The following is a 26,959-nucleotide window of genomic DNA, read 5'->3' as shown; positions in this document are numbered from 1 at the left end:
AGGGAGGGTTTTAGCACAGGGGTAGAGCTCTTGCCCAGAACACATGTGAGGCAATACTGCAAACAAATGGACAGAGACTGGAATTCAAATTGTTTGATGTTTGGGGATGCCCTGAGTGGTCTCATACATAGCCCCATCTCCCTTTTCCATCTGATGTCCAGCTGGGGTGTCGGCAGTTTCCCATCTAAACTCAGCTCATTAACTAGTTCTCGAAAAAATCTACTGGACACTTCATGGACCCACTGAGCTGCTTCTGCCTGTGGTGGCCAGGCTAGCCAGAGAACCAGGTATAGCCACAGCTGGAGGTCAAGAACATCAGTGAGATAGTCTGAGCTGTGCCTGGCCCTCTGGGTGACCACTTAGTGAGGACTGCCTGCTGCTCTGCTGGGACAGGCACCTGAGTGAGTCAAGGGGCACAGCCCAGTCTAACTGCTCCTTCTCCCATCCACTCCGGGTTCCACACCCTCTGGACCCATGGCTGGTTTTTCTGGTTTGGTCTCTAGAGCAATTTGCGTATTTCCTTGAAGAACCCTCTGAAGCCTAACAGCCTGTCCTGGGACTTAGAGAAAGGGACTCACACGTTGGTTCTCCAGAATTGGGTAAGGACCCTGGAGGTCACCTTTGTTGCAGATCCTCAGCATTGCCTTAAAGTGTCTGTCTCTCTCTCTCTAGCCTAGAGTCCCTATGAGGGGGGGCCATTGTCTGTCTGCCTTGGCATAGTCACCCCTATTTCCCCACCAGATACCCTGGTGGCTGATAACTGGTAAGTGCCAGTACATGCTTCTTAAATCAATAGCTGGTAGTTTGTATTGGGGATGAATACTTATAACTAACTGACTTGGACCCTAAGCAAAGACCTTTATGTTTCTCTATGTGCTCCTAGTGGAATTCTTTTGACTTCTGTTTCAAAATGATGTGGCATGTAAAGGAAGTTACAGAACTAATCCTGGAAGGTCCTGTATTCCCTCACCCTCTCTCTGTGAGGCCACTGGATTTGAACATGAGAAAAGCCTTCCCTGGACCATTGGGCCCTGCATGGTCACCATGACAACCCCCAGCCCCAGTGTCTCATCAGTTGGACCACCCTCCATGTCCAACCATTGGCAGAGCCATGGCTTCCCTGGACAATCTCTTTGATTCTTCAAAATCCTGTCTCTCTTCTGCCTGGAGGTCTGAGGCATGCTGTCCCTCTGCACAGGGCCTGCCCTTCTGGCCCACCCACCCTATCCGATTGGCTCTTGTTTGTTCTTCGGGTCTCCTCCTCGTCCCTGTCTTTTCTAACTCGGGCCACTCTCCATCTCTTATCTTACCAGTGCAGTGCTTATCAAAAAGGCCCACCCCCTTTTGGAGACAGGGTCTCACTAAGTAGCCCTGGCTGTCCTGGAACTCACTCTGTAGACCAGGCTGGCTTCAAACTCACAGAGATCCTCCTGTCTGAGTGCTGGGATTAAAGACGTGTGTCACCACACCCAGCTCTTTCCTGGCTTCTTTGATGTACCCGACCTGAGTGTGAAGCTTGGTTCCTCCCTTTCTTTTCTTTTTTAAGATTTAAGAAATTTTATTTTATGTGTATGTGTGTGTACCTGAATGTATGTATATGTACCATGTGTGTGCAGGTGCCCACAGAGGCCAGAAGGCACAAGATACCCTGAAGAGTTACAGGTGGGTGTGAGCTGCCATGTTCACAATGGGAACTGAATCCAGGTCCTCAGCAAGAACAGCAAGGGGTCCTAACTACTGGGCCATCCCTCTGGCCTCGCTCCCCTTCTCACTTCTGTGACTTTGACCAAGTTGCTTGACTATTGTGTCACTGTGTTTCAGTATGTTCTGATCTGTCTCCCAGCAGCAGGGAAGACTCTTCGTTCTTCAGCAAGTATGTTTGATGCTGACAGTATTCTAACCCAGAGAAAGCTAGAGGGAATAGCAAGGATGCCATCTGTCCCGAGGTTTACGTTCTGTTTGTATGCACGGGCAACCCGATCTGGGAAAATGCACTCTTTTAGTTATTAATAACCATTATTAAGATAGAGCAGAGTGGGGGGCTGGAGAGATGGCCCAGAGGTTAAGAGCACTGGCTGCTCTTCCAGAGGTCCTGAGTTCAATTCCCACATGGTGGCTCACAATCATCTGTAATGAGATCTGGTGTCCTCTTCTGGCCTGCAGGCAGACATGCAGACAGAACACTGTATACATAATAAATAAATAAATCTTAAAAAAAAAAAAAAGATAGAGCAGGCTTCTGGAAGAGATGGACAAAGAGACTTTAGGTGGTCAGTGACAGCTTCCCAGAGGAGGTAACATGTGATGGCCGGGGAGAGGGGGTGGATGTTCAGGTAGGGGGTGGGGCAGGTGCAGAGGAGAGGAGGAGAAAAGCTGGCAGGTATGAGAGCAGAAAGCCAGCCGGTGTGGTTAGGGAGTGAGGGACAAGACAGTCACCAGTCACCAGGCCACAAGATAGCGTTCTACAGCAGATGGCAGCAGGATGGAGCATGCAAGCCAATGGTTCTCACCCTGTTTGGGATGACATATCAGAGTTACATTACAATTCATGACAATAGTAAAACTGCAGCTATGAAGTAGCAACAAAATAATTTAGTGGTTGGGGGAGGGGTGGCCTTACCATGAGGAGCTGTATTAAAGGGTCGCAGCATTAGGAAGGTTGAGAACCACTGATGTAGACCGTCATGGGGAAGCCTCTAAACAGGAGAGTGACAGGATCAGTGTATATGATACAAAGGCCACTAGGCCACCATGTAGAGAATGCTTTGGAGGGGGTCAGCAGAGCACTGTGGAGAATGAGCTGGTGAGTTTGGCCTGAACGGAGCTTTCACTGTGCCTGGCACGTCCCTCCTCCCCCGTGGTTAGGAGCCAGCTGGCACATGCTTGTCTGGTCACAGGCTGCTTTTTCTTCAACAGAGAACTAACTGGGGCTCCCCAGATACCAGTGCAGCACAGAACCATCTTGGGCTCCCCTGGGGAACAGGTGCAATTGCCACTGCCTGCAAATGGCACAGAGCAGAGATTGCTGGAGCTGCTGGCAATGTGACCCTCAGTCATACTACTTGAAAACCCCTTCCCCACCACCATGTTGGCAGCTGGTCCTCAGGACTGGCCTGAGCCACTTAATCCAGCCTGGATTCCTAGAGCAACTTTGGTAAAGGTCTAACCTCTCTGGGCCTCAGTTTCTCCATCTGAGACAAGGAAGATTTGCGTGCTGGGGTAGAGGAGAGAAGTAGAGGCTTGGAATCAAAAGTCTGAGTTGGGTCTCATCAGGCCACCACACCCAGTGGTATTCATTTCTTTAACAAGTACTATGTAGTGTGAGCCCTGGTCACACATAGGCTCTGTTGTTGGTGACTGAGGAGTGGCTTCCCCAGGCAGCCACATAGTCATTTGTCGGTGAAGAACTTCTGAGGATGGTGAGGCTAAACTGCCAGGGTCTCCTCTCTATCAGGTGGAGGGGGTTGGAGGTCCCTGAGGGGCTGAAGCTTGGCTGTCTGGGGTACATCGTTCCTTGGATCTTTCCTCCTGCTCCTTGCTTGGATGCCTGGCTGGAGCTGGCTTAGCCCCCTTCTCCTGCCTTCTCCCTGGGGAGTGAGGGAGAACTTCCCTGTCTCCCACTCTCTCTTCACCCATCCCCATGAGGTGCACACCAAGCACATGGATCTAAAGTACACACCTCACGGTTGTCCATCGTATGTACACACACGTAACCACCACCCAGGCCAAGATAGGGAACCTTTCCATCACCCAGAAGCCTCCGGGTGTCCCTTGGAGGCACCGTTTCTGTCTTCTGTCACTGCTTACTGTTTCTTACCTACATGTGTGGCTTTCTGCTGACTGTCTTGTCTGGGGTGTTTCTGTTATGATGGTTCCCAGGAGTCATTCTTTTTCATTGCTCTGTAGCATTTCCATGGTCATGTGACTCGATCTACACCCTCTATCATGAGTGGTCATTTGGGCTGTTTCCAGTTTGGGACTATGGTCACCCCTTGGTGTCCATGTGGGGATTGGTTGTAGAACCATTCGCAGACACCCCGAATGTGGCAATGTGCTAGTCCCCTTGTCTAAAGTGGCATAGTATTCACGAAGAAGCGGACTTTGAGTCATCTTTAAATAGCATATGTATATAGTTGTTACTCTGCATTGTTGGGGGATAATGACAATGACAAGGATATATGTATATGTCTCAGTACAGAACCAACTATCAGTTATTCTGTGTGTGAGCAAGTGTGTACATTCCTGTGTGTGCACATACAAATGCTTACATGTGGAGGTCAGAGGTCAAGCTTAGGTGTTTTCCTCAATCCCTCTCCACCTTATTCTTTTGAGACAATCTCTCTCTCACTAAGCCTGAACCTCAGCAGCTCAGAGTGAGCATGGTTGGCCAGTGAACTCCAGTCACCTGCCTATCTCTGTGCCTGTCCTCCTCTGCAGAGGCTGGCCTCAAACTCACAAAGATCAGCCTGCCTTGGTCTCCCAAATGCTGAAATTAAGGGTGTGCACCCCTCCCCACCCCTCCCTGGCCTGTACATGAATAGAGCTGATCATAGTGGCCTAGCCTGTCATCCCAGCGTGGGATGCAGAGGTGGAAAGAGTGTGAGTTCAAGGTCATCTTCAGCTACATAGCAAGTTTGAGGCCAGCCTGGGCTGCAGGAGACCCAGCTCAAAACAAAACAAATGAAGGTACACCATCCAGTCATCATCCAGGTGACACTAATGTGTTTGTCTCTTCTTCTATGGTTGTTGTTCTGTGGTCTCACTGTGTAGCCGAGGCTGACTGGGAACTCTTGGTCCTTCTGCCTTGGCCTCTCTCATACTGGGATGACGGGCAAGCACCATCACAGTTTACGATGAATGATTTTCGTGTCCCTTTGAGTAGCCATCTACCGTACCCTGGAAGCTTCTCACAGGGATGCTCTCTTACAGGGCTGGGAATGGCCACATCGAACAGGCCACACTCGAGGCAGCCTCTGACCGCAGAGCCAGCTGCAGAAGCAGTGTCTCAGCCCCTGGGCCAAGAGCTGACCGAGGCCAACCGCTTTGCTTATGCCGCCCTCTGTGGCATCTCTTTGTCACAGCTGTTTCCAGAACCTGAACAAAGGTGAGCTTTTCTGTCTCTCAGAGGAAAGGCCAGGCTTCTTCAGGGAGGTGGCACCCAATTAGCCAGTTAGCTGCCAAGCCCCACAGGCAACCACAAGCCTCGGGGCACATCCTTTTCTCCAGAAACCATAGTCTAAGAGGGGGATAAGACACCTCTTGTTTAGTTATCTTTCATGGATGCTGTCTCCAAGCGTCCTTTGAGTTCCTACTGGATGCCAGGCACAATTTTCAGTTCAGGGAAGGCATTGTGTATTTGATAAATGAGACAAATCCATTCCTCCCCTCAAATAGGTCACTGTCGATAGAAGACAAGAGATGTACTCATCCATAAAAATGTGTGTTTATTGAGCACTTACCATGTGCTGGACATAGTGCCAGGCTTGTAGATGAAACTGGAAAGCATGAGACCTGGCTCCTGAGCCCATAGTCCTGGGGGACACCACCCCCAATAGATGTGACAGTGGCAAGCAGAGATGAGAAGGAGTGCATGTATGTATTTGAAGTCTGTCACTGCTGCTGCCCACCCGGTGTGGGCTTAAATCATGCATTTGGCAGCAGTTTAGTGGGATGGTTAGGAGGCCACGATTCAGTCTGCAAGGACGGGGGTTGGGGCAGTTTGGAGACTGAAAGCAGCATGAAGAGAGGGCGCAGCAGGGTCTTGTTAGCCGTATGGCAGAGCTGATGTGAGAACCTGCTTGATGCTAGCTTGATGTTAGGGAGAAGCAGGAGCTAACCTGCTAACCTGAGGAAAGAGAGAGGCCTCGAGACAAGAAAGGTCCCTGTGGAGGGAACCACACAGTCTGATGTTCCCCAAACACTAAGTGGCCTCCTGAATGTACCTCCTGCTAGCCTGGGGTGGCCTCTGAGTGACCTTCCCCAACCTGCCTTCACCCCATCAGGGCAATCAGGGCCCACTTCCCCAATCCGCTGTGGATTGCTTCCCAGACCCACCACCCCTGCACCCTGAGATCCTTGGAAGGCAGAAGTCACCTTGGTCACCTTTGAATCCCAAAACCTTCCCACAGTTCAATGGAGCCCTGGCCCTCCCTGAAAAAAAAATGACAGCAATTGCTGGCTTCAGAAGCAAGGGAAACTTCCAGGGATTCATGCTCGGCTCTCATCACAGCCTGTGACTTTGGGAGGGTGACTTGAGCAGAAAGGCAGCAGCAGTTTGACTTTGCATCTGTAGGATAAATATCACAAGGCTCAGCAAACAGTAGGTGCTCAATACATAGCTATAAGTGTTTACCAAGTCTACGCCTTACTCCCTTTGCCCTAGTTTGTAGCAAGCCGTCTTCTGTCCCATCAGCCAGCTCCCAAATAACAACTCGTAGACTTCTTATTAATTATGGAAGCCCAGCCTTAGCTTAGGCTTGGCCTGTTAACTCTTATAACTTAAATTAACCCATTTCTATTAATCTACATTTTACCTCATAGCTTTTTACCTTTCTTTCATCTCCCCCTCTGTCTGGTGACTCTACCTCTCTTCGTTCCGGAGCCTTCTCTGTCCTCAGAAGTCCAGCCTAACCTCTGCCTGACCAGCTATTAGCCATTCAGCTCTTTATTACTCCAGTCACACTATGTACAACTATCCTACAACACTAGTTTCCTCAGACTATGATGATAACAGTACAACCTGTTTCTGCAAACAGGGTACTTTGGGGTACAAGTCCTACAACACAGAACTCAGAGGAAAGAAGTGATAGATTTGTTTTCCTTATGTGCTAAAAAGAAACAAAAACAAAGGTGGGTAATTCCCAGTTGATGATCTGCCTCCATAGGCACGTGCTTATTTATAAGATTCCTGATCACAAAATAATAACAGGACTTCTGTCTGTCTTTTTTAATCTGCCCCTCACCTCCACCCCTGCCCCAAGGCTTCCTTTTGTGCCACTGGTTAAATCCATGGTCAAGCCTCAGCCTTGGGGTAGTGGTAGGGTTATAAGTATTTAACAGTTTTTGCCATCATGAGACACAACTGGCACTGCATTGATGTCCCAGGAGCAGCATGGCAGGGGATGTGTGTAGATGGCCTCTGCAGAACCTGGCTCAGAGCCACAGCCCTGCATCCCTCTGGGCATGGTGGCATGGGATTGCAATCCCAGCACTTGTGATCTGAAGGCAGGAAAATCAGGAGTTCAAAGTAATCCCCACCCACATAGTAAATTTGAAGCCAGCCTGGGCTAAGTTAGCCCCTGTTTCAAATGATGATGGCAATGTCGTTATCGTTGCCATAGCCTCCATCTGGCGGTGAGAAACATCCTGGGTACTGTGTTCCCAGGCATCTCAGTTAATCTCTGTTGCTGTGACAAAGCATCAGGACCAAGGCAACCTATGAAAGGCAGAGTTTAATTGCTCTCTCGGCTTCAGAGGGTGTGAGTCCATGACTGTGAGGCACAGGCATGGCGGCAGGAACAGCGGAGAGCTCAAGTCTCAAAGCCACATGCAGGAGGCAGAGGGCATAATGGGGATGGCAGGAGGCTTTTGAGACCTCAGAGCTCATTCCCAATGACACACCTCCCTGAACAAGGCCACACCTCCTAATCCTTCCCCAACAACCACCAACTGGGGACCAAGCATTCAGGTGTCCAAGACTTATCAGGGACATCTCGTGCAAACCACCACACCAGACAAGTTCATGCCCGTCTCCTGCAAGAGTTCAGCTCAACACCTGCTCTGTCCCTTACTTGTACCAAGCCTGGGAAGCCAGCATCTCAAAAGCTTCCCTAAGCAGATAAGTGATGGGGACCCGTCCTTTCTGTATGCACCTCCACTTCAGATAAGCCAGATGGCACCCCACACGACACACACCTCAACCACCATCACCTCCATCACCTCCACCACCTCCACCACCATCACCACCACCACCATCACCATCACCATCATCACCATCACCACCATCATCACCATCACCACCATCACCACCATCACCATCATCATCACCATCACCATCACCATCACCATCATCATCATCATCACCATCATCACCATCACCATCATCACCATCACCACATCACCATCATCATCATCACCATCACCATCACCATCACCACCATCACCATCATCACCATCACCACCATCACCATCATCATCATCACCATCACCACCATCACCATCACCATCACCACCACCATCATCACCATCATCAGCATCATCACCATCACCACCACCACCTCCACCACCACGGATCCTCCATAGGTACATCCTGATGGCCGTGACTGCAGGCCTGTCCTAGACACTACTAAAAGGACATTAGGGATGTGAGGTCTGCTCATGCATTCCCCACAATTCTCCCTGGGCTCCTCAGTTCCTCACTGTTTCTATGCTGTGTTCCAAGTCGCTGCCCATCTGAATTTTAAGGCAGAACACATTTTTTTTTAACTGTCTGTCTTTTTAAAGCCCAGATAGGCTGTCGGGGTTCTGTTATCTTTAGAAAACATTCAGTGGCCATTTTTTTGTCCTCCTGGGACATCAAAGCAAACGTCTGGAATATTTATTTCTTATCTGTCCTGTGAGTGTTCCAGCTGCTGCTCCTTACCATTGACTCAATTTATTCAAAACATAGAGCCAGCCAGGGCGGGAATAAAGTGCAGCGGGGGAGTGCCTGCCTAGCACATGTGAGGCCCAGTCCCCACACCTCATAAACAAAGAGAAATGAAAGAAAAAAGACAAAACTAGAACCAAAGAAACAGTAGAGAGCCAGGTGCAGCAGCTCCAGGCTCAGACCTCTCTCCTGCTGTGTGGTCTGAGGCAGGAGAATCACAAGTTCAAGGCCAATCTGGGCTTTATGCTGAGGCAATGTCTCAAAAAAAAAAAGAGGAAAAAGTCAAAACTGGTTGGGTAGACAAAGTTCAGCACAAGCTCCTTCTGCCTAGGCTTGGGTATTTTTTGTTCTCAGGCTGTGGTCTGTGTTAGTTATTCTGCCTCACGGTTGTAGCCCCAAAGTGACTATAACAAGACCATGTCTATGTGCCAATAAAACTTTATTCATAAAAGCAGGCCAGGGACTAGATTCCTGAAGGCTATTGTTTGTGGTCCATGAGGAGAGGAACTTTGGAGGAAAAATGAGGAAGCCAGGATTCCAAGGAAGCCCTGCCTGTGTTCCCTTTTGGGACCCTAGAGACCTTGGACCCAAAAGCCAGGGTGCCCTACCTGTTGTGAGGATGGTCTTAGTGAGTGACCAACACATGATGACCCTGGGTGATGCAGTTGCTAGAGAGGCCCGGCTCCATGGTGGGTAAGCATGGCAGTGGTGGTGCACGATGAATGTCTGAGCCTAGAGCTTAGCATGTCTGGATCTAGGTTGCCATATCTGGAGGGACTAGGTTAACATCAGACCTTTCTGACCTCATGGGGCTGTGGCAAGAATTCAAGTCTCTGTATGGAAGACAGGGCAAGCAAACTAAGTTGTGTGATGAGCCTCACTGCCTTTGCTGTTGCTGTTTTATTTCACTTGTGACAGTGCTGGGGATGGAATCTGAAGCCTTACACACACTATGCTTGCACTTTATCACTGAGCTAAAGCCCCAGCCCATCTTTGCCTTATGTTTGTGTATTTCAACCCAACCAGCCAGTTACAGCAATTACCAATACCCTGCCCATCTGACAAAGTACTTAACGTGTTCAGTGGCTACACTGAACTGGCAACACACACACATGCACGAGCACACACACACACACACTCTCTCTCTCTCTCTCTCTCTCTCTCACACACACACACACACACACACACACACACACGCACACATATGCACATACACACACACATGCACACACACATATATGCACACACACACACACATGCACATACGCATATATGCACACACACACACACACACACACGCACACATATGCACATACACACACACATGCACACACATATATATGCACACACACACACACACATGCACATACGCATATATGCACACACACACACACATGCACATACACACATGCTCACACACACACATACACATACACATACACACACACACACACACATATGCACATACACACATGCACACACACATACATGCACGCACACACACACACACACACACACACACTTTTCCACTAGACCATCGTGCTGCTGTTTAATTTTAACTGTCAACTTGACACAGCCCAGAATTACCTAGGAAAAATCTTAATGAGGAACTGTCTAGATGATGGTGGCTTGAGGCCATGTCTGTGGAGGACTGTCTCATTGTTAATTGCCATAGGAAGAGCCCAGCCCACTGCGGGCAGCACCGTTCCCTCCGCAGGGGTTCTGGACAGTATGAGAGGAGAAAGCTAGCTGACAGCAGCAAGCGAGCAAGGATCCATGGACTTGTTCCATCCCTGCGTATGACTGTAGATCCCATGTTTTAAGTTCCTGTCTTGACTTCCTCACAATGATGGACTGTTACCTGGGATCATGAGCCGAATTAACCTTTTCTTCCCTAAGCTGTTTTACTGTTGTTGTCGTTTTGGTTTGGTTTGGTTTGGTTTGGGTTTTTTTGTTTTTTTGTTTTGTTTTGTTTTGTTTTATTTTGGTCAGGACACTTTATCACAGAAGTGAAACTAGAGCAACCGTTACAGAAATGTGTCAGCAGGTGGTGTTCACATGCGCCTTTCTGAGCCCAGGACAGATGTTAACTCTGTTGATCTTCCCAACAACCCTATGAGCCAGGTTTCACGATTATCACACTCAAGTATTTTAGAGTACCTGGTAGCAGCGCCGGTGGCTATGCTCTTTAACCTGTCCTCTGAGACAAGATAGTTCTTTGGGTCTAGGCCTGTCTTGGCAGACAGCTGGCTAGACTACTCCCTTGGCCCTGCGCCATTCCCGGACTACACTGACTGCTCCGTCATGCTCACCCACTTAATCACGCCTGAAGACATCACCGTCCACACCCACCGGTTATCCCTGGGAAGACCCAGTGGGAAGTGAGTTATTTATCTATCACGAGGTCATCACGGGAGATAACATTTACTGCAGGTCTGCAGATGGCACACACTGCTCCTGTCATTTTATCTGTCATTGGGTGGGTCCCAATGTCACCTACATTTTATAGCCTTAGAAAATAAGAAAGGTGAAGTGGGGACTCGGAGGATTTCCCAGGGAGGCTGAACATCACGGTTCAACTCTCACCCTTTTCTCCATTGTCTCCCTCAGTCACCTGTCTGTCACAATGCTGACTGGCATTGCTCAGACGTTTTCTGCTTGCTTCCTTCTACCTTATGAAGTTGGTCTCTTAAACCCATTTTACAGATAAGGACTCAGAGGCACAGACAGAGGACAAGCTACCTTCCCAAGTTGCTATGGCCCTCTGTTCTCCTCATAGGAATGGGGGAGGGGCTCTTAGCACTGCCCTGAGCTCCCTGTAGCCTTTGGGGCCTGCCCCAGCTATACAGGACCACCTTCCCAAGATGTCACCTGACTCCCCAAGATACTTGGCATAGAGTCAACCCCTGAAGCCACTGGGAGGGAACCCCATCTTCAGAACTTCCCACAGGTCAATAGCAGTGTCAGCTGAGGTGTCTCTCAGGATGACAACATGCTGCCCTACCTCTGCCTAGCTCTGCTCCCTCCTTCCCTTCTATCGGTGTTCGTCCCCAGTGGGGGTGGACAATAATCTCTACTTCAGACCAGATTCTGGTGGCAGCAAAGCCAGGATCTGGACCCCAGTTCCCGCCTACCCCCCACTAGCACCAGCCTTAGCAGTCTCTCTGCTCCCCGGCAGCTGTAAGGAATGGGATGGGTGGGCTCTGTGGTGTAAGGGTGGGGGGCTCCTTGGGTTCCTTCACCACCAGGGACCTCAGAATATATCTCTAGGAGTCCACCAGGGTTTCCCTATAGGAGCAGAGCCCAGGGCTGGAGGCCCATGGCAGTGTGTACAGGCTGGAACTCCGCTTTTAGGGTTTAAATGAGGGACCTAAGCTTCTCCCCTTTCTTTACTTCTGGATGAATTCGGTTCTTCACGCCCCACCACCCCTCCCTCACCAAAACCTCAGCCCTGCACAGAGGGCAGACTGCATCAGAACTCTGGTATGAACTCTGCCATGGTCCCCAAGAAGATACAGGGCTCTTCTATCTCAGATCTCGGGGCTCCCCACTCTCCACAGTGGCCCCACTGCCCCTTAGCAGGCCCTGTGGGGCCGCACTGCTGGAGTGAGCACTCCACCTTTACAGTGGACACCTTTCCAGACATGAGTCCACAGTGACATCCAGGCATGTCTCCTGGTTTCTCAAGGCTGCTGTCAGCTCTGCAGGTGAATCTGCTTAGGACTTGGTCCCTCCCTCTGTTCCTCACGCATCACACTACTCTGGGGTGACTTCTGTCCCCTGCTTCCTTATACCCCTGTGAGGTTCAGGCTCAAGGCACATAGGCGGTGGCAACTGACTGCCTTTATCCCTGTGGTTCATGTACCTCTTGGTAAAATGTCTTGGTGAGAACTGAAGACAGGGGCCTCGTCACCTTTGGTTCTGTTTGGACCATCTTTGCGCTGGACTTGTGACTGGACCCCTAACCACAGGCTGACATGTGACCCTGTCCATCCATCATGGGCCTCTCCAAAGGGCTGGGATCTAACTATATCTCTTTTAGCCCCTTCTGCACAGAACTGGTGACGGGCCTGGTGAAATGGCTGCATTTGTCTGAAGCTGTCCTCCCAACCATGACTGCCTTTGCCAGTGGCCTGGGAGGCGAAGAAGCCGACATCTTTGCTCAGACTTTACTGAAGGATCCCATCCTGAAAGGAGACCCTTCAGCAGTCACTCAGGTGCGCTGGCCCCTGGGTGGTGACTCAGCCATCTACAACTCCATCCTCAGTGGCTCCAACTCCCTCTTCTGGGCCCCGAGGGCACTGCACACAGGCATGTAAAACACCCATATGTGTAAAATAAAATAAGCCTTAAAAAAATATTCCAGCCTCCCCCCTACCCCCGCCCCAACTGGAAGTCTTGAAAGCACTTCTGGTTGTAAGCACTTTGGACACAGGCACTGAGTCCCCACCCCAGGAGGTTGTTTGAGAATTAAGTGTGTTAACTTCTGTAAAGGCAAGATCTCCTTATAAGTGCTCTGACTGTTAAATCAATAGTGATGGTTTCTACCATGATAATTCAGCATCAGCTGTGATCATCACCATAATATATGACGTTGGAGTATTGGACCATGTGCCACCCCAGCTCACATGACTGAGCTGGAAGGGAAATGACTCATTCTCTGTCCCCAGCAGCCCCAAGGCTGTTTGCATATACATAATAAGGTATCTTTAGGTGGGACACTGGGAATATGAACAAAATCGATGTATGTTTCCTGTGCATCTTATACACACAGTCTGAGGGTTATTTTTTCAATACATTTGTGAATGGAACCACAGTTCACAGTATGGAATTTCTTCACTTGAAAAGTTTTGGAACTGGGAGCTGGATGCTGGAGGGAAGGCTCAGTCAATAACAGCATTTGCTGCCCAAGTAACTCCAGTTGGGGGGAGAGGGGAGGAGAGGATGCAATGTCCTCTTCTGGCCTTCTCAGGTTCCTGCATGCTGTTGGTGCACATAAATTCACACATGTGTACATGCATACACAGAAATAAATAAATATCTTAAAAATATATGGTTTTGGAATTGGGACTTTTTAAATTAGGGATGTTTAACCTGTATAACCATCCCTACTTTATAGTTAAGAAGACTGAGGCACAGAGAGGTTAAGTTACTTGCCCAAGGTCACACAACTGATAAGTAGTCAAAGCCAGGATTCGAACTTTGGTGGCCTGCCTGCAGAACCTGCATTCTACCAAGTTATGGTGACTTTTTCTGAAGCAGCAGCTTTGCTGTGTGACTTTGAGTATGTCACTCACCCTCCCTGAGTGCAGTTTAAGTAGGCAGAAGCAATGGCCCGGGCTGCTGTTGGCCATGTGCACAGGGAGAAAACAGGGCCTGCCCCTCCTCTCGTTGGCCTGCTTAGCACTCGTGTGCACAGTTGCTACCTGGCTTGCCACTGTGCCGCAGGGTGGAGAGGTTTTGCCATCTCCACCTGATAAGAGTCAGTGCTTATCTGTCACATAAGCTGGGTAGTAGGCCGTCAGCTCTTCACTGATAAATGTCTCCTTTTCCCACAGGATCTTCTGAGCTTCTCACTCAAGGATGGTAAGTGGATTTGCTGCCTTTGTGATGTGGGTGAGGGGGGCTGGTCACCACACCTCACCCATGTCTGCCCCAGTGTGTCTGTTTTTGATGAGCACTGTGTTATATTGACAGGGCTTGTTTAATTTCTATATCATAACCCTCATATCCCCTCCCCACAACTCAGCATCCTGGGGCTGCCTAGGTGACAGCTGGGGTCTCCTCATTGTCACTCCAGCCAGTGCCCTTCTCTCCACTTACGTTTCAATGATGCTTCCAGAGGACTGTCTGGCCACCTTCATCTCCCTGTCTCATACCCATCAAAAGCTTCCAACACATCCAATGTGGCCCCGAAGGCCCCGTGGGCTGCTCATCCTCTTTCCTACTCCTCATTCAATACAGCCAAGTCCCAACCCTAAGTGTGGCTTCTACCAGGTGTGGCTCCTTGTAGCTCCCTGGGTGTCCAGTGCTTTCTGTACCTTGGAGTCCTTGCACACACACACACACACACACACACACACACACACACACACACCTTACCCTTTGCACACACTCTCCAGGCAGGGTACCACTTGCTCCAACCTTGCCTCCTTCCACTCAGCCCTCACCTGCCCAGGTAACAAAACACCTGACAAGAGCAATGTATGGATGGCGGGGTTTGTTTTGGCTCACAATCTGAGGTCATAGCTCATCATGAGGGGGAAGGCATGGGAGCAGGAGACTGGGGTAGCTGCTTGCATTCCACCCACAGTCAGGAGACGAGAGGCTGGTTCCCTGTTTGTGATCTTTTTCATTCAGTCCAAGCCCCCAGCCCATGTGCTACCCACTCAGGTTGACCCTTTCTTCCTCAGCTAAGCCTGTCTGGAAACCCCTCACAGATGTGCCCAGAGGTTATTCAGTGAAGATTAACCCTCCCAATACCACCCCTCAGTGAGATACCTTAACACATAATTTTTAGTGATAACCTTCTATCCGTCATTACCTGTGGCTTTCTCATAATGCAGCAAAAATTTGGTTCATCTTAGCAGTTCTAACAGTGTTCAAAAGCCCAAAGTCTTTTCTGATGCTCAAGGTGATTTTAACTATAAGTCTGTGTAAAAACAAAAAACTAAGTTATGGTGGTGGGGCATGCCTTTAATCCCAGCACCCTGGAGGCAGAGGCAGGCGGATCTCTGAGTTCAAGGCCAGTCTGGTCTACAAAGTGAGTTCCAGGACAGCCAGGGCTACACAAAGAGACCCTGTCTCAAAAAAAAAAAAAAAAGTTATATACTCCCAATATACAAAGGCACAGAGAAAGGATAGAATGGGCCCAATCAGGACCATAGCCCAGGAGGACAAGGAACATATCTTGCCACCCCACATCTGGCATCCGGAGCTCTTGGCAGTCTCCCCACCCCCCACCCCCCCCACCCCACCCCCGCATGTGACTCCTGCTCCAGAAAGCTTTGGCAGCCCCACCTCCCCAGTCCTGCCACCTGCAGCACAGAGATCTCTTTTGGGCACACTTCACTCCGTGTATTGTACCTTTCCTTGGCATATGTCCCATGGTCTTGGTTTTCTCCACCCTTTTGGGGTTCTCTATCAGATTTTAGGCTTAACCCTCACAGCTTTATCTAATGTTCTATCAGGACCTCCTTCCAGGGAATCTAACTACCACACATTACCTAGAGTCCACAGTTTCTGGAATTTGGGTGCAAGCTTCCATGAGCCGTAACTCATACATTGTGAATACCTGCTGTTAGGGTTTCTATGGCCATGATCAAACGTCATGATCAAAAAGCAAGTTGGGGAGGAAAGGGTTTATTTGGCTCACACTTCCACATTGCAGCTCATCTTTGAAGGGAGTCGGGACAGGAACTCACGCAGGCCAGGAGCCTGGAGACAGGAGCAGCATATAGAGGGTACTGCTTGCTCAGCCTGCTTTCTTACAGAACCCAGGACCACCAGCCCAGGATGCCACCACCCCATCATTCACTAATTAAGATGGATGTTATGGAGGCATTTTTTAAATGACGTTCCCTCCTCTCAGATGACTTTAACTTGTGTCAAGCCGACATAAAACTATCCAACACAGCTGCTAAACAGCTGTTGTCTCCTCTATATACCTAGTGCTTGAACCTGGGAAACCACTTCTAGGAATTTGAGTTCAAGCTGAGAAAGCCTCCTGACATTTAGTTTTGGCTTTTTTCCAATGAATTTTCCATTTTCACAAGTCGGAACCTTCCGTAGATGAGGTCTTCAAACTCTCCAGAATAGCCCATCACGTCTGGCTTACAGCATTCAAGAATTCTCTGTCCTGCAGCTCAGAATCTCCTGGTCCTGGAAAGCCTTTCAAAGGCCTCTGAGCCTCATTGTGGGGTCCAAGGATGGCCCTCCTTATCAGTGTGTGTTTCTTGTATCTGTTGCACTCTTCTTGTTGCTATGACAAAGTAGCTGAGCAAAAACAACCTGAGGATGCTTTCATGGCATTTAGATTTTAGAGGAGAGACTCTACAAGAGGGTGAGGCTCATCCATTGCCTTCCAGGTGTTCTGACCCCTGGGAGTTCCCCAACTGTGGGAAACTCAGCTGTATAATTTATGGTTATAGGGGACTGCTTCCCACTGTGTTTTATTTAAAAATAGAGTATTGGAGCTGGCGAGATGACTCAGTGGTTAAGAGCACTGGCTGCTCTTCCAGACACTCTGGGTTCAATTCCCAGCACCCACATGGTGACTCACAACCATTTATAATGCTGTCAGTCCTAGGTAATCCAATGCCTCTTTGGCCTCCTGGGGCACTGCACATATGTGGTACACAGACACACATATAGTCAAAATACCCACCCACATTAAAAAAAAAAAAGTTTAAAAAAACCCACCAGCTCAAGGAAGAAATGGTTTCCTTTTGAATGAAAAAAAGAAAAGTAAGGACATGACCGCTGCTAGGTGTGGTGGAGGAGAAGTTTTATTGTAGATAAAAGAGAGAGCATAGGCAGAGACAGGGACATCCGGGAGAGTCCAGAGTGGACATGACCCTGAACTGGGCCGTGTGAGGGGAGGGGAGAGAAAGCCAGGAGAGTAAAGGATAGACTAAAGGGCCCGGCAACAAAATGGCTGGATTATATAGGAAATCTGGGGCAAAGGCAGCCCCGCTGCTGGGCTGGAGAAGTTTAGGGTAGGGGGTGGAGTATACCAGCCATACCCTGTATCAGGTAGGGACTGAGGGATGCTGGGAGAACCTGGTGGCCAGGTCTGCTTTGATATGTCAAATAGGCACTTCAGCCATTTGTCCCCAGTTGGAGACCTAACAATTTTAGGTCATAGTTTCAGGGTACAGTCCATCATGTAACAGATGGCATAGTGACAAAAGCCTCTCTGGGGGTAGCGGAAAGAGCATGAGGTGAGGTCATATGACTTCCACAGTCAGGAAACAGAGAAGGTAGATGCTCACTCCTGTCTTCCCTCCTCACTTAAAGTTTGCTGAAACCAGTCTCCCGGTGATTCCAAGTTCAGTCAGACTGACAAATTCAGCTACCACGCACAGGGAAGTCATTGGGCCTCTCAGTGTGGACAACAAAAGCAGCCTTGTGCAACTTAGCAAACTCCTGTCGCATAAGTTTGGGAAAGAGATCTGCCACCCTCTTTATGGAGGAAGGCACCTGGGACTGCCAACCATTTGGTCTGCCAGAGTTACTCAGTGAGCAGCAAGGCTGGATTCTGATTCTGCTGGGTGTTGGTTTCCTGTGACAAAGGGCTGTACCCTGAGAAGCCAGGCGTCTAAAACAGATAGTAGGGTGGCACTCCCTCTGGAAGCTCTCTCTAATGGGACCCTTCATGTCTCTTTCAGTTTCTGTTTGCTCTCAGTGCACCTTGGCCTGGGTCCCAATCCCTTCCTGGCCTTCCCAAGGACTTTGCCTTCTCCCCATCTTCCCCTCTGTGTATCTCTTGGAAGGAGACCACATCAGGAAAACCTCATCTCAAGGACTTTAATATCTGGGAAAAAAAATTTCTAATGTACAGTCACCTTCCATACCAGGTGCATCTTAAAGAGGGGGAGTAAGGGACACCATTCAACCACTAAGCAGCTGTGGCTATCTCTAATGCACCTGCTGCCCCCATACCAATGCCCACCATCTTCTGCCAACTCATGGGTACTGCCTGCTCCCCTTGAAGAGCAGGGAGCCAGGGCTTCCTCGGGCCACACATAGACTGTGTAGACTGCCTTTCTCATGCTTGGTTGCTAAAGAGAGTTTGTGTGGTGCAGACACTGCCCAGCAAGATGGCAGAGCCTGTAGGTCACCCTTCATGGAGGCTGCTGCTTATGGGGACAATACGAATTCTGTGTTGTTAGAAAAGATTGTTAAGCCTTCTGTTCCCAGTATGGTCCACAGACCACCAGCGCCAGTGCCAGCATCAGCACCAGCAGCCCCCAGAGCTTTGCCGGAAATGCATAGTCTGGGACCCAGAAGACCCACAGTGCCATCAATACTGCTGATTTGATCCCAGACGACTACTCCAGACTCTGGCCCGGAGGATGTTTTGGTCCTTTATTTTACCAGTGGGGGGAGGGGGTAAGGGGACAATTCCAGGTGTGAGTCCTCACCTTGTTTGAGACAGGCTTCTTGTTATTCCCTATGGCATACACCAGGCTAGCTGGCCCATGAGCTTCCAGAGATCCCCGCCTCCCCTTCGCATTTCACCATAGTGTCCAGCTTTACTTGGCATCAGGGGATCAGAACTTAGGGCATCACACTTGCACAGCACACATTTTAGCCACTGAGTGAATTTCTAGCTCTGGGTCTTTAAACTGTCATGGGCTGTGACAGAATTCGAGACTGAGTTCTCTTGCAGAGAACAAAGATGGATTTCTTACAGTTCTAGAAGCCGGGTACAATAGCAAGGAACCTGCACCTGGCAAGAGCCTTCATGTTGAACTGTCGCATGTCAGAAAATGGAAGAGCAAGGGAGGGCGGGAAAGAGAGTGAGAGACAGCAGGATGGGCCAGGACCCTCTCTGGAACTGCCAGCCTTAATCCCACCTGGCTTGACCTTCCCCTAAAAGATATTCCCCCTCTTAACAGTTGGACTGGGGCTAAGTTTCCAACACTTGCATTTGATGGATATAGTGAATCCAGGCCTGATAGTACAATCTCAGTGACAACAAAGCCCTGTGTGTTGAGCAATTGCCCCCAGTGAAGCACTACTTCAGCTTCAGTTTGCAGACCTGAAACTCACCCATCGAGGCTGATTTGGATGATCTCATTTCAACAGGAAACACCAAAGTCGAGAAAGGAAAGGGGACCTTCTTGGGGAAACACAGTGAGTGCTAGACTAGGAGTCAAAACCAGGTCCCTGGCCTCTTGGACCAGTACTTTCTCCCTCCACCTCTCCATTGGGTAGAAGAACTTGCCTTAGCCTTGCTCATTCATCTGCCCCACTTTCCTTTCTTATCAGAAAGCCATGTGATTCCTCCCCATCCTCCTCACTTCATCAGCAAACCACAAACCATCGTGAGCACATGTAAGCACCAATACATAGCTCTGTGTGAGCAACCCAGGAGCTGACACCTACTGAATCATTGTGTGGGTTCAAAGTGGCTACCTTCCCTCTTCGGGGTGTCCTCTTTGAATGCAGTGTCTCAACCAGCACTGCCTTTTGTGTTTGTATTAAGAAAACCTACCACTTACCAAGCACCCTTACTAAGAATGGAGAATGGATGGATGGATGGATGGATGGATGGATGGATGGATGGAAGACTAGATGGAGGGTGGATGAGTGGATAGGTGGTGCTTGAGTGGATAGATAGATGGATGAAAGCAGGTAGGCAGGCAGGATATTATATACGTATATATGGATGTATAGATGGATGGATGGATGGATGGATGGATGGATGGATGAGTGGATGGATAGATGGAAGAATGAGAGGGGAAGAAGGAGGAGCAGAATGATAGGCAGATGGTTTTTCTCCAGAGAACAAGTCTAGATCAGAGCTGTCAGTCCTTCTGAACATCCTTCTCCTCCGAGGCTGGCTGGGGTTGCCTAGCAGGGAAGCTGGCTTTCTCCCTGTGTGGAGCAGGTTGAGTAATCATGGAATCAGCCCAGGAAATCAACATGAAAGACCACATTTCTCAAAACTTGCTGGAAATTTGACCTTTACTGGCAGTCTGGGGATAATTGTTACAAAGCAATGCCACATTGACAGCTGGGTGGGCTGCCAATCATGTTCCTTTATCCTATAGCACCCCACAGAGCTGTTTGCCCACACAACTGTAAAAGTCAGCCATGCGGTACAGGTAACTAGCCTGAGCTGGCAGCTCTCGCCCAGCCGGTTCTGTGGCTGTCTGGAATAGAGGATCCTGTGTGGTAGGGCATCCTGGCCTCTATCCATTAGATGTCAATAGCACATCTTACGTTGTGACAATCAACAGTGTCTCCAGGGCTGGGGAGACAACTCATTCAGTAAAGTGCTTACTGCACAGCATGAGGATCTGAGTATGGATCCCTGTCACCCATACAAAAGTCAAGCACAGCAGCAATCCTCTAAATTAGGCTCTGGGGATATGGAGACAAGCGGATCCTTGGAGTTCATTGGCCGGCCGGTCTGCCTAGCTGAATTAGTGAGCTTGAGATGCTATGAGAGGACAGCTAAGGAAGAAGGCCGATGCCAACCTCTGACCTCATATATATGCTTTTGCGTCCACCCACACACAGATGTCACTACAAAATCAAAACGTTGCTATCCCAGTTGAGACCTGTTTATTTGCACTCAGTCATCCTTGCGAGTCATTGAAGTTGCTCTTTGGGCTCTTTCAATAGATTGTGAGTTATTGCATAGTACTGTAACCTCAGATCAGCTACTGAAATCTATATTGTTGTCCCTGCTTACAGGGAAGAAATCAAGGTCCCAGAGGTTAAGGCAGTAACCCAGGGTTACATTTCAGACTTCCTTTTAAGGCAGCACAAACGTCAGCATGAATTCTGAATCAGAGCCAGGGCAGCTGAACCCTGAGTTTTGCCCTCTGCACTCCTTGTGCCTACCACGGATCCCCCAAGGATCAATATTAAGCCAAGGCCCCTGCACGTGCATGCACGTAAGCCGTAGCAGTGGGTGCCTTGCGCTTGACTCTAGGTTCTGTGAAGAGTCTCTCTGGAAGGATTGCACCCCTCACCCCTCATGATCAGGGCTTTGTGAAATGAGGCTGGCCTAGCTGAAATGTCTCTCCTGTGACCGGGTTTCTGAGTTCCCTGGCTGTGTCCTTGAGATTTGGGCAATTGATGATTAATTTAGCGACATCCTGCTTCCTCTATTCAGCAAATAAGCTCTGAACTGCTGTTGTATGCACCAGCCCTGCACAAGGCCCTGGGAACAGTTCCTGTAGAGGAACTTACTGGGTGCTGGCTGGATGCCCGGCTCCCAGCTGAGGGATTCCTTTCCAAGCACTCTCCAGCGGAAGCCACACAATCCCCCAGGAGACAGGTGCAATGGCTGTCCCTATCTTACAAAAGAGGACAGTATAGCACAGAGGATACAATAACCTGTCTGAGACCACATATCTGGGAGCCAGGTGCTGGGATTCTAACCCTGAAGCATCACCCACAATCCATCCTTTACTGTTATGCCTCCGGGCCTGAATGACATAGGCATGTGTGCAGCCACAGGACCGGCGTGGCCTCTGAGGAGGCAGAGCTGGAGGCAGCCTCTGAAGTATATCTCTATGCCCTCTGCCCTAGCCACAAGCAATCCACAAATGGGATTGAAATATGGTGTGGCTTCTCTTTCATAGGAGACTTTTCATCTAGAGTGAGAATGGGGATCGATAGTAAATATTCCTGGAAATGCATAGTCAGGAAAGCTGGTGAACAGGGAGCTAGCAGAGCAGTAGGCAGGCCAGCGGGTACATGAGAGTGGCCTGTAAGGGGTGTCCCCAGACCCTGAGAAGAGGGTTAAAGGACACAGCTCTTGCACAGTAGCAGGCAGCTCACAGCCTTGCTTGCAGCCCCAGCTCAGAGGCCCGCTGTTCAGTGAGACAGAGTAGAGAGGATGGGCACTGTTTGACCTTGTTTTCCACCATGCTGAACCATTTTACAGGTGGCAGGATGAGCGTGTCATCATGAGGGACAGTCAGGGGGTGCACGCCTGTAATTTAGCCCTCAGGATTGTCCAGATGGCAGCGAGCACACTTATTCACTGAACCATCTCACTGGCCCACGAATCATGGGATGTTTCTGCCAGAAGGGAGAACCAAATCATCTAGTCTACTTAACGCTCCATAGCTGGGCCTCTCCCAGCACTGGTCCTTCTATGCATTCCTCCAGAGTCCTTCCTTCAGCCATGCAGAGCATAAGCCTCTCTTGGCTCCAGGCAGGGCCCAGCATTAGAGGTGCAGGTGGGTTTGGAACTTGTATTCTAGACTGGTCTTTCTCTGTCCCACCTCAGCTCCCAAATCACGATACGGGGATATATTATTAATTATGAAAGTTCGGCTCTCAGCTTAGACTTTTTTTTAACTAACTCTTATAGCTTAAATTAACCCGTATCTTTTAATCTACGTTCTTATACATGGCTCAGTTACTTTTACTTTCTACTGTGCATGCTGCCTGCTCTTCATCCCTGGTGTCTCCACCTTCTTCCCAGCATCCTCCGTGCCTGGAAATCCTGCCTAGCAATTGGCCATTCAGCTTTTTATTTAAACCAATTACAGTGACATATCCTTACCCAATGTAACCAAATATCTTGCAACTGGAGACAGACAGTTTAAAAAAAGTAGTCAGTCAAAACTACCAACGTATTTATTTTTATTTGTTGCTTGAGACAAGGTACCAAGATGGTCCTCCTGCCTCCACCTCCTGAGTGCTGGGATTACAGGCATGCACCAGGCCTAGTTTATGCACTGCTGAGGGTGGAAGCCAGGACTTAGTGCATGTGTGTTAGGGAAGTGCACTAGCAACTGAGCTCCATCCCCAGCTCCAAAACTGCCCATCTAATTGGTGATCAGTAGGATCTTCTGCTGCTGAGGCCACAGAGGCCGTGGCATGGCATCCACAAGGGCTTCCTAGAGGAGGTGCCCCCGAGAAGGAGCTGCACTGTGCATAAACCTCAGACAGAATGTTCTAAGCATCGCCAGAGCTTGGCTCATAATAAGGGCTTGGGGGAGGGGCTTAGCCACCTACCCGGGAAGGAATGACTCAGAATTCCTGAAAAAAATAACTCACACAAAGGTGGCAAAGGTCTTTTGTGTCATGTGGGGCTATGGACACAGTAGAAAACCTGGCGGGTCAGGAAGACTGTGGTCTGTCAGTGAGTGCACCTACTAAGCCAAATGCAGACAGGAGCAGGTAGAGAGCCCTGCTCTGTGGGACCGACATTCTGATAGGCTGACCCACACAAAAGTCAACACAAATGGCTGAGGCTGAGCTGCTCTTGGTGAGAAGCCAGTGGCCGCTCCAAGGAGCTGATATTTAAGTTGAAGCTTGACTGGTGGACAAGGGCCAGCCTGGTAGCGCACTGGGGGGGCGGCGGGGGGGCTAGTTGGCAGACAGCAAGCATGCAAGTATAAAGGGCCTAAGGTCAGCACACACAGGCAGGTGGTAGAGGATGCTAGAGAAGCTGGTGGGCGGGGCCTGGGAATGAACAGTCTTGCTGGCCATGGCAAGTGTTTTTTTTTTTTTTTTTTTTTTTTTCCTAAAGACCTTGGTAGCTGTTGGACTCTTAAGCTAGGACAGAAAATGATCTGATAGTAGTTTTTAATGGACCTCTCTGGCTACCATGGAGCAAATGGAATGCATGGGGCCAGAATGAAAAAGGAGCCAGCAGGATAACTCGAGGTGGGAGAGCAATGACTGCAGCCATGCCATGGGGAGCAAAGTGCTAAACTCAGTCTGTCCTTAGGAGCCTCGGCTCTGGCCTTAGCTGATGGCCTGGAAGAACCAGAGACCTCTAGACCAACAGTTCTCAACCTTCCTAATGCTGCGACCCTTTAATACAGTTCCTCATATTGTGTTGACCCCTGACCATAAAATTATTTTCTACTGCTTTTTTTAAGTTATACGGGCCTTTTGACTGCATGTATGCCTGTAGACCAGAAAAGGACATCAGATTGTGAGCTGCCGTGTAGATGCTGGGAACTGAACTCAGGACCTCTGGAAGAGCAGCCAGTGCTCTTAACCACTGAGCCATCTCTCCAGCCCCCTCATTGCTACTTGTTAATTGTAATTTTGCTACTGTTATGAATTGTAATATATAAATATCAGATTCATCAGATATCTGATACGTGACCCCTGTGAAAGGGTTGTTCAACCCCCAAAAGGAGTCACGACCCACAGGTGGAGAGCCACTGCTCGAGACCAGTGCCCAGGGTCTCAGGCCAAAGTGGATGGACTGCTGGGCCACCTCTTACAAGTGAATTGGCCTCCTGGTAATCTGGTAAGAGAACTGCTCCAAACTGCCTGAGATAGTCCAGGAGCCTCCCAGCTGCCTCGAACAGAAGCTCTGCTCCCAGTCCTGTAGCCCAGCCCGGGACTTCCCAGGCCCCTTCCCAGGGAAGGGCCTTATGCCTGACATTACCCCCTGCTTATTAACCACCATGCACGTGACAGCCTGAATCACCACAGCCTTGACCGATGGAGCATGCATTACCAGCTAATTACAATCGCCACCCATTAATCACCCTGGCCAAGCCTTCTCTGCAACCTGATTATCATCCGGCGTCACAAGCTTCTATTCAAAGAAAAAGGAGTGCCTTTGTCTGTGTTAACCCAGTGACCCCAAGACGCGACACACACTTGTTTGTCTCTGGGCACGTAGGCAGCTCCCATTACAACATGTATGTCTGAGGGCTCTAAGTACCCCCTCCCTGCCCCCACCAGCCGAGGCAGGAACTGGTGTGTGTTTGTGTGTGTGTGTGTGTGTGTGTGTGTGTGTGTGTGTGTGTGTGTGTGTGAAGGATGGAGCCCTTTGGGTGTTAGATCAGCTGGGCCACTGAACTGTAATCCCAGCCAGGAACCCTCATCCCTGGCATGTTCCTCAAATAACACAGATGGGCAGCAGGAACTGAAAACTGCACTTGTGACCATTCGTGTCTCCACAGGGCCCATGAGAAAAATAGAGCAGCTAGCTGAATGTCAAGTCCTGTGACTCTCTGAGAAAAACAAATCTGATTTTAAGCTCTTATGTTGCAACTTACTGAAGGCAGATGCTACAGTAGGACGTTTGGATGAGTCAGTGTGTCATCTAGCTGGTCACAGGCAAGCCAGTCACACAGAGAAATGCCAGGAGAGGGGCTGTAGGCAGGACCACCAGACAAAGGTGGCGACCGAGCCTTATCTTGAGGAAAAGTAAAGGTTCAAAGCTCAGTAGAGTCTGGGCCCCTCAGAGGTGTCAGCCCTCAGCTCTGGAACCTCTAACTTTGCTACCCTACATGACAAAAGGACTTTGGAATTGTGTCCAGATGAAGTGTCTTGAGATGGGGAGATGGTCTGGACTTTGAGGTGGCATGATGGAGTCCCTGGAGGAGGGAGAAAGGAGACCCAGAAAGAAACAGAAGTTGAGTAATGTGGCCAAGAGCCAAGGACTGTGGGCGGCCTCTGGAAACCAGGAAAAGACTTGGGCACTGTCACTGAATGAAGGAGGATTGAAAGTTCAAAGCAAGCGTGATTTACTTAGTGAGCTCGAGGGCCTGGGATACATAGCAAAACCTTATATAAAGACAGGAGTGGAGTATGTTCGAGAACCTGGTGACAGAGAGATGGTTCAATCTCAAGAGTGTTTGCCCTGCGAAAATGTTCAGTCCCCAGCGTTCACATACAAGCCATGTCCAGCAGCACATACTGGGGAGGCAGAAATGGGGGTGTCCCTGTGGCACATACTTATAATCCCAGCACTGGGGGCTGCAGGGGGGGGAGGGCAGAAACAGGACCATCCCTGGAACCTGGTGGTCAGACTAGCCAAACTGGCAAGCTCCAGGTTCAGTGAGAGAACCTGTCCCAAAAGAGGTTGACCTTTGACCTCCACACACATAAGTACCCAAATACATATGAACACATACACATTGCCCTCTTTGCCTCTCATACAAACACACACACACACACACACACACACACACACACACACACACAATTAATTAGCTAATTAATTATTAATTTTTTAAAAAATATTATACCTGGGCAATTTATTGCAGCAATGGAAACAAATTCATAGAGCTTAGCATTCTGAAGACATGCTGTGAGAGACTGATATTTGTTATTTAGGAATCAGAGCATCATGTGATCCAAAGCCATTACTTGGAGTGTTGTAGGCACACAGGGATGTGTGGCCTGGTGTGCTTGGGTCAGGGGACAGTGACGCTGAGGAAGGTGGGAGCTGCTGAGAACCACCACTGAGGCTGGCTTTCCCTCTGCTCTTCTTTTTGCCTCCAGGTTTGGGTTTTGCTGTTTGCACCACTGCTGATGTCTCTTGAGTTAAAACCTGAACTGATTCTTTGGGTGTTCTGTTTCCTTTTAAGGACACTACGATGCCCGGGCCCGAGTCCTCGTTTGTCATGTGACTTCCCTGCTCCAGGTACCCATGGAGGAGCTTGATATACTTGAAGAGGCATTCCTGGAGAGCCTGAGGGACACCAAAGAGGAGGAGTCTGAGTAAGACAGCCTTGCGGCCGCTTGTAAAAACCTGAATTCTACTCGAGGGCTTTTTCCTATCACAGGTCCCCTTTCCATGTAGAGGCCACGCAGTGAGGTTGATGAACACTAGACAAAGAGTCCCAGTGGCCCTGACTT

At 49.4% G+C, this 26,959-nt stretch overlaps 1 protein-coding gene and 1 pseudogene across 14 annotated transcripts in view; both read left to right on the top strand.

Moving 5' to 3' along the window:
* Tmco4 (transmembrane and coiled-coil domains 4) overlaps nucleotides 1-26,959 on the top strand; it is a 79,424-nt gene that overhangs the window by 9,066 nt on the left and 43,399 nt on the right. For 9 of the 14 annotated variants that reach the window (XM_035439462.1, XM_035439467.1, XM_035439464.1 and 6 more), the window contains 5 exons: nucleotides 504-599; nucleotides 4,930-5,104; nucleotides 12,690-12,864; nucleotides 14,206-14,233; nucleotides 26,689-26,821. In XM_035439462.1, coding sequence (XP_035295353.1) covers nucleotides 4,938-5,104; nucleotides 12,690-12,864; nucleotides 14,206-14,233; nucleotides 26,689-26,821 — 503 coding nt within the window. In that variant the 5' untranslated portion in view covers nucleotides 504-599; nucleotides 4,930-4,937. The remainder of the gene's footprint in view (nucleotides 1-503; nucleotides 600-4,929; nucleotides 5,105-12,689; nucleotides 12,865-14,205; nucleotides 14,234-26,688; nucleotides 26,822-26,959) is intronic. The other 5 variants (XM_035439466.1, XM_027399821.2, XM_035439465.1 and 2 more) reach the window with 2 other exon arrangements.
* LOC113833931 lies at nucleotides 16,664-16,812 on the top strand (annotated as a pseudogene).

The sequence above is a fragment of the Cricetulus griseus genome, chromosome 2 (assembly GCF_003668045.3).
Source record: "Cricetulus griseus strain 17A/GY chromosome 2, alternate assembly CriGri-PICRH-1.0, whole genome shotgun sequence".
Lineage (NCBI taxonomy): Eukaryota > Metazoa > Chordata > Mammalia > Rodentia > Cricetidae > Cricetulus > Cricetulus griseus.
Note: the sequence above shows the minus strand (reverse complement) of the source record. Positions and strands in the feature narration are given on the sequence as shown.